An 8,258-nucleotide genomic window follows, 5' to 3' on the forward strand; every position below is an offset into this window, starting at 1 on the left:
CGTTACAACCCCTCAAGGGGTAGAGGGAGAGGGCTTTTAATGACCATTATACCATACCCAAGATACCATCAAACTGCAACCACTTCATGTTTTCGATACCCTCACTTCATTCATACCTCTAAGCATTTATATAGACGTTTTGGAACTTTGTACTACACTTCGGTTCGGGCTTTTTTTTTTTCTCTGGTTTTTTTGGCCTTTCGATTTTGGTTTTTTTTTACTCTCGGGTTGTTTGGTTTGGGGACACGGGTTACTTAAGGATACCATACCATCATATGATACATTTACATACATACATATTAGACTGAGAATGAATGAAATACAAGCGATTGTATATTATACAACAACGTTGTCTCTCGTTACATGACTGACTCTGTGAACTTGCCTAGGTGAAGTTGGCTTATTCTTCTTCTTCTTCACCACTGACCAACCCCCTGAAAGAAGCGTCATCACCAAGCCCTAGACTAGAGTACAGGTACCTACCTACCTACCGCCATTTAAGGTCCTAGACTAAGGATGAATCAGATCATGATACAGTCCACAAGCGCGCCGGGGATCCAACATAGCGTAATCTCAACTTCCTTACTAACCCAACCCAGCAGATAGTCGCTTCATCAGCAAGGAATCAGGTCATCAACAAAGGTCATCTACTTGAAACTCATCTAGTGATCATGTGTCTTCTTGATCCATTTATTCTCCGGCATGGGTAGGTATCACGGGGACACCAGCACCTTGGACGTTGGGAATCGTGTTTGATCCAGCTTGACTTCCATGCCTGGCTCTTGGGAACTCAACCCACTAGTTTCTGGAAATCTAACTCACATGGAGGATTGACTTCAATGGTTGAGTTTGTCCACCACAAGGCAGACTGATGTTTCATCTCGGGAGTAGATCTGGTTGTTAGTTCGTTGATGACCTAGTTCTTGGAAGAGCCCTCGATGGTGGTTACTTAATGCTTCATCCGCCCTGCTCGTCGGTTGCCGGCCGTGAGCCGCTAGAACAGTTAAGGTCTTCCATCCTATACGACTTGCCTCTAGAACTGAACCGCAAAGTCATTGGACAGACAGTCGCCTCTTAAGAACGCCATCACCAAAATTATGATAGGGCATGTCATGAGTAACTTGTTCCCTGGAATTGGAAGTCGGCCCGAGTGTATCTAGTGGTCTCTACTATCACACCAGATCTGTCTGTCTCCAATCACAACGAACCACAGTAGTCCAGAATGGCTACTTGGACCTCTAGAGTACTCTGGTCTGGTTGAACGTCAGTAAGATCGTGATCTCGGTCCGGCTCACTGTCGTACCAAACGTCGAACTTTTGTGACGTTGGGTATCAACACCCTCCTCCTACATCGGAGACTACTATGTATGTGCGAGCCACATTGTGTGCCTAACCTGTACGACTCCGGCAACCAAGCGCTTGCCTGGTATACCTGAACGACATGACATTATTTCTGGATTGCTATATCTTTTCCCCTTGTTCGTATGAACAGTGGTATATCTGAGAGGCTTTTCTGCTTTGCTTCAGGTGGATGGCATGGTTGACCGCTTTCAGAAATCTGCCTGTCCAAGAGTTCTTATCCCATTGCATCCAAACGTAGATCTGGGGAACCTCCAAATAAAACCTATAGCGCACAGCTTATACGGGTCACGGGAGGACGAGGGAAACAATCTATATCACCAATAGGTTGCAGGGTGATGGTTTCACGGCGTTGAGGGGAAGGCGGTGATGGTGATTGCTCTTTGGCTTGCCTTGTGCTTGCAGGGCACTGCCGTGCCCCCGTCGTGTGCCGGCATTTGTTCTCTGGGGTAGGCGGACTGGGGCTTTTCGGTATTGGGTTAGATGGTTGATGTTAGTTGAGCATTATGGGAGAGCTGTCGAGACTTTGATACGCCCATGTCGTTGAAGGCTCAAAAGAACTAGAATATAATGGAACTTGAAGAACCATCAGCCATCCATCCCCTTTGTACTAGAACTCACTCAAACCGCAGTACAAAGCCTTCGTGATCATCTCAACTCGCAAACAACACTAGCTGCCCGCTGCCTGATGCCTAATCCCGCACCACACGCAAATGACAGCTGCTCCTTCCCATTTCCATTCCCATTCTCATCCTATCTCGTCACGAACACCCGGTCCCGCGGTATCACAAGCAGGCGGAGTGTTGCCGTTGCTGAGACACACAAAGTGCGGAGGCGCCACAACCACAAACGGGAAATCCCTCCACCGCAACAAGAGACAAGCACAAAAGCAATTTAAGAGACAACGGAAATAATTGGATCGTGGCGCGGTGACAACTGAATGGTTCGTAACAAAGTGAACGTGCCCTAGTAACCTAGGTGATTTCCACAACTGAACGGTAAACAACGGTCAAAGATCAACAGGAATGCATGAAGCTGATGCTGCTGCGGCGGCATCCCGGCCTCGCTCGCCGCCGACCGTTGTGAACGGTGTGGACGGTGTGGACGCTGAGGATGTTAAGGACGGCGAGGTGAGACAGGAAGGATCTCCACTTGGCTAGACCCCTCCTCGATATAAAACGCCGGCGATGTCCGACCTTGTCGAGAATGTCGAAAAATAGGTGTTGCAAAAGCGGACGGTTTGGACGGCAATAGACGGGAAGCTGCAGAAAGGACGGGAGTGGTAGCCTGTAGAGGTAGCCTGCTCGGCATAGATGTGGACTCGGACCCCAACTTCCACTTGTTCTCCAACGACGCGTCAATGAGGATGTTTCAAGGGGCGCACCACTTGGGCGGTGCAGATATCCGGAAGGAGCGAGAGGAGAGGGGACTCGGAGAGGGGAGAGGTGAGGAGTTTTCTGACTAATCCATCGGCTTTTCTCCTCGGTGCTCTCCTCAGTGATGTTTTCTTTTCGTTGTTGTTCCGGGAGATCTCGATCAGTGAGGTGTCTTCGGTAGCGTCGGTCTGAGATCGAAGCCAGGAGAAAAGCCAAGCTCAGGAACAGGAGACAGAAAAGTGCAAAGATGACGACATGATCTCCGAAACAGATCGAGAAAATTGAACAGAAAGCATGGCAACATGGAAGGTCTTTGGGCCTGCACTAACAAAAAATGCCCCTGTTTACCCCTGCTGGGCATCTTTTTGCTCTTTGGTCCAGGGCAATTGCCCCAATTTGAGCGCAGCGCAAGTGGAGCGGACTGAAAAGTCGGGATGCCAAGAAGACGGCAGCTGCGAGAATGGCAGGGGTGGCCGCCTTTGGGTTTTGGCGTGCTTGGCGGTGGCCTTTTGAATTGGCGTGCTGGCGCCGGCGGGGACCGGGCCTCAATTGGGTGCATGAACCGTGATGCCGTTCGCGGTTCTGTTCCGAGCCCGAGAGCCGGCAAAACAAAGTGCGTGACTGGACCCGAGGGTCCGACAACAGGTCCGGACCCAGCTGCCCAGCTTCCCGCCCAGCCCGTACCTGCCGTAGTGGTATGGGGCCGCCCAGTCGCCGTTGTGGACTGCAAAATGGGCACACGAAGTCACGAAACGGGCGCAGCGTCGCAGCCCCATCCGTCAGCCCCATCCGTCGGCCCCCTTGGGTGACATGGGGTGCCCTCCATCAGTTATAAGGATGGTCCGTAGTCATCCGGGAGAAAGTCCTATTATTCAACTGAGTATGTAGGGCCGCTTAAAAAACAATTTGAAAAGAGTGATAATGGAGAGGAGAGCAAGCAAACAGTTTTGAGCTGAATGACAGGATCATGTCGTGAAAAGTGCAACCCCGCGTTGGCGTTGTGGGAGGCTGTTAGTGGAATCGAGAGCGAGATGCGAGGAGGGGGATACGTGAGGGGAAGGCACACAAAGCAATCAGAAAAAGAAAAGACGAGTCTGTTTCGAGACACCAAAAGCGGATTTCGTGTGATACCGCAGAAGCCTGAAATTGCATGAGAGGGGTCTCTCTTGTGCATTTTATTTAAGGTTGGGGTCACGGGGGACAAGAAGGGAAAACATGACCCCATCTTGTGTTGACTGAGAGGAAATTGAAGTTGTCTCTAACACAGGAACCGAAGAGGTACGTACCTTTTTTTCTGGAGAAACATCCCGTCCATAGAGCCTTTCCCAACTCTGTGGAGAGAGACAACAAACTCTGAGTTCATGGGAGAAATGCAGACTTGCTCCTTCCGACCAATCCTGCGAACCTTCATTAACTGCGTGTATCGTTACCCTAATAATGTTTCGGACGCGGACTAAGGAAGCGTGTTAAGGGTCCAAATCCTCTTGCACTTTGAGACTTGGCATTCCAGTTTGAGGTGAGGAGCAGGAGAGGATAACGCGACAACGTTTTCTTTTTCTTGTGCATCTCTCCTTCTTACATGCAGACGACTATCCGCTTCTGGGCGTTGGCAAAAGAAAGCTGTGTATCAAGCTGACGTTGAGCTGAATGCTTTGTTGCTGCACGCCGTTGTCGATGTTGTTATTATCTCCCCTTTTCGTACTTGTCTGTTGTCAATTCGGGACAGGTCCTTGTCATTTCTTTGTTATGTAACTCCCGATCCAGCCCGGCACTTCATCCATTGTCATTGTTGCCGTTGTCACAACCGTTGTGATAGCTTCCTCCATCAGTTTCGCCCTTCGTCTCTTGGCTTCCTTTTTTGATATGACCAAGGACTACCAAGGCCGGACTTTTAAGATTTCACAGGCCACTCCGACCCATCCGACCCAAGGAAAAGAGAAGGAAAATTCCTCGTGGTTGATTGGATCGACATTGGTCTTGCTGGGGCCAAGAACCCGGCTTTTACAAGCCCTGTCTGGCGGCCCCATCAGCCCCATCAGGCCCCATCCTCGCTGGTTTTGGGATCAAGATACGGCAAAAGCAAGCCAGATGCCATTTCATCCAGCACGAAATCCTTGTCATTAGTGACGGTCTCGCCTCGTCTATCCCAACCGATATTAATTAAAGGGAAATCCCTTTCCTTTTCTCGGTTTTTCCCCGTTTGGTACCTGCGCGAGAGTCGACCATTGGCACACCACCTGGAGAGTCGACGACGACATCCAATACACGAAAGCGAGGAAAAGAGACATTGAACACAGGGCGGACTTTGCGATTGCGCGTACGACTCTACCGAGCTGGCCTACAGTGGGGGGATCCACCAACCAAGATCGGGAAAAGACGCCCTAACCCACACCTGATCTCATCTCATCAAAGAGACACCTCACTGCCCGTGGACACACAACACACAATCCCACGGCATTCTCCCTCACGATAGAACCAGTCACGGCAGACGACACGGCGCCATCCCCCCATCTTGTCTCCCATCCTGGCGTCATTCCGTTCGCTACCACCCTCTCTGCTCTGGCCTTGCTGCAAGCCCTTCTTCCATGTGTAACCCAGGGCGACAGAGGTGAATCCTCGAATATCGACGACGACGACGACATCAAGCACGGCCTTTTCAGGTTCTCCTGCGCCGCCCTCTTTTGCTTTTCCCTGCAACTCGGTTATTGGCTGTGACCATCACCCACGTCACGTCACTTCCAGGTCTCCTCCATCAACCAGCTAACCAGCGTCCCCGGCCCCACCCACCACGCCAGGACACCCGCTGCGCACCAGGGCACTGGCACCACCGGCACCGCTGGGCTCAGATTCCTGCACGCCCAGAACGCTAAAAACATCCAATAACACCCGCTGAGGAAGCGTCCAAAGCTCGACTCCTGCAGCTGCAACCGTTTCGCAGACCGGGTCCGCCAGCCTGTGTGGGCATGCTTTATCCAAGGCCGTCCACTCAGACTTGTTTATCTCGACACTCCCTCTTCCAACTCTCGATCCGGATTGAAGAAGCAGGTGAAAACGAACGAAAGAGAGATCCGACCTTCAGGTTGGGGTCGCTTTCCTCCGCATTTCGCCTTTCTCCCTTTAAGGGCGGAGTCTTCCTCCACCCCCCGCCCTCCTCCAAGATCCTTTCCATCTTCTATAACCACTTATTCAGTCATCCCATTCAGACGATATTGAGAAGGCCGGCTTCTCTAACTTCGCCATGCAGCGCGTCTCTGTCCTGTTCCCTTCATGGAACCGGGCAAAGCAAACAACACCCGTTACCCCCAGGTCGCCCAGTGCCCTGAATAAAGTTTTCGGATGGGGAGGGAAGGCGGTTGTGCCCGTCAAGACGACCCAACAACCCACAAGTTACGATCGCGAAACATACTGGCCAACAACCCTGGACAAGGAATGTGACAAGGCCGCCAGGATATTAAAGTCTTTTTGCAGTACGTCATATATGTCCCCCAGATCAATTGACCCCTCAGCATCAGCTAACTTAACTCTACCCAAACAGTGGATGGATTCCTTGTAGAAGAACCACAAGAGCAAGATCCGAATACCGACACCCCACCAACACCAAAATCCGTCACGAAAAAGATCCCACCAAGGATATTACAAGATGCCGTTGGCCTCGCAGTCTTTTCGTGCATGCGCTCGGGACTATGGATGTCGGGGTCAGGCGGAGCCGGGTTGATTACAGCAAGGAGAGCGGATGGCACATGGTCACCGCCGTCTGGTATAATGCTTCATACGGCCGGGTTAGGCTTCGTCATGGGAGTTGATATCTACGATTGCGTCCTTGTCATCAACAGCGTACAAGCTCTCGAACTTTTCACCCGTCCGAAGGTGGTTCTCGGAGTCGACGTCGACCTTACCCTCGGCCCGCTTATCGATGCCGACTCGACGGACAACGACACGCGATGGAAGGACCTCAATGATACCGTTCTTACATATATCAAAGCCCGCGGCAAGCATCAACCAGTACCCCTTGACGGTTCGCTTGTCTCCGAACGCGGCAACGAGAACGTTCGATTCTACAACAGCGACGTTTCAGTCCTCGACATCCTCGCCGGCAACATTGGCAAGGAGATTCCCGAGATGCGCCCGCTATTCGAGGTCATGAAGGCTGCCGAGGGACGGACGGATTATGACGCAGATGTTATGGAGATGCTTGCTCAGCAGCCCGCCCCTAGTGATGCCGTAATCGATGCCCCACAGACATCGGTCCGACAGTCGATCATGAAGAACCCCTTCGGTATCCCCGATGCCGACGATCCGGATCCGTTTGGTGTCATTGGCCTCGAAATGGCTGGCATTGAAATCAGAGAAGCCGGCACACGTCTACGACCCATCAGCACCCAATTCGAGTTCCACCCCAGTCCCAAGAGCCCCGTGTTCGCCAGGTTCAGCCGTGACACGTTCCAATCCAGGAGTAACCGCGAAAGCTGTGTATCAACACAATCGACAAGGTCACAGGCTACCATCATGACGGACGCGTGTACGCAAACAGATGTCACGAGCACCCCTGAGACAAGTTTCAGCCGCGCCAATAGTATGGACGGCCGAGACTCAAAGTTGTCGGATAAGCTCCCCACTGTCGTGGAACCGGAGCTCGAACCAGAAGAGATTGACTATACGCAGATCGATATGAGCATGATTCAACGATTTAGGCCGCTGCCCGAAGAAGAAGAGGAGGAGAAGCTGCAGCCTGAGCCTGTGGCCAACCTTGATGACAAGACCGATGCGGAAACCACCGACGCCAAATCCATCAAGGACGACGCGAGCGAACACCATGAAAGCGAGAAAGACGAAAGCGAAAGAGACGAGGACGCCGACGACGAAGAAGATGAAAGCGACGAGGACTTCGACGACGAAGCCATCATCTGCGAGGTTGCCACTGCTCAACCCGCCCGAAGCTCCATCCGCTCATCCCAAATAACGCAAGTTATCCACGCTAAGGCAGGAATCGTTACCATTCCGAAGCGAGTCCCTCCTCCGCTGCCTGCCAGGTCCGCGGCCCGCGTTTCTAGGGGAAGCCGTGGTACCGACTACGGCAGTATAAGCGAGATCTCCCTCAAATCGCCCCTCCGCAACTCTTTTCTCTCTATGGACTCCCGCATGAGCGACACTCTGGCTTCTGCTGACGCGAGCGAGGCGTTCGTTACTCCTCCCGCAGTCATGGAGGAGGTTGAGCCTGCTTCTCCTGAGCCAGTCAGGCGTTCTGTCCAGGGACACCAGAAGAACTCGTCGTCGGTGAACACGGCTGTGGACTTGTCCGCTAAGCGGAGGGCAAGCTTGGAGACGTCTCCTGAGGTACCCGCTACCCCGAGGACGGTCGATTTGACTTCTTCTGCTGAGGATTCGGAGAGGGAGCCCAAGACGCCCAAGACGGATTCTGGGTTTGTCAGCACCACGACTCTTGACAACGAGAAGACTGGTGTCAAGGAGGTGAACATTGTCTCGGCCCATGGCGTTGAGACCAACCCTGTTGCGGTTGTATGA

General features: G+C 52.3%; 1 protein-coding gene across 1 annotated transcript; it reads left to right on the forward strand.

Annotated features, from left to right (window-relative positions):
• Window positions 1-5,973: 5,973 nt before the first annotated feature.
• On the forward strand, window positions 5,974-8,258 carry B0H65DRAFT_434668 (uncharacterized protein; the record flags this gene model as incomplete). The annotated part of the gene is made up of 2 exons (XM_062825143.1): window positions 5,974-6,202; window positions 6,271-8,258. The coding sequence occupies 2 exons, from the start codon at window positions 5,974-5,976 to the stop codon at window positions 8,256-8,258; spliced, it is 2,217 nt and encodes a 738-aa protein (XP_062677935.1).

Source organism: Neurospora tetraspora (genome assembly GCF_033439725.1).
Source record: "Neurospora tetraspora strain CBS 560.94 chromosome Unknown B0H65scaffold_8, whole genome shotgun sequence".
NCBI classification, from domain to species: Eukaryota; Fungi; Ascomycota; class Sordariomycetes; order Sordariales; family Sordariaceae; genus Neurospora; species Neurospora tetraspora.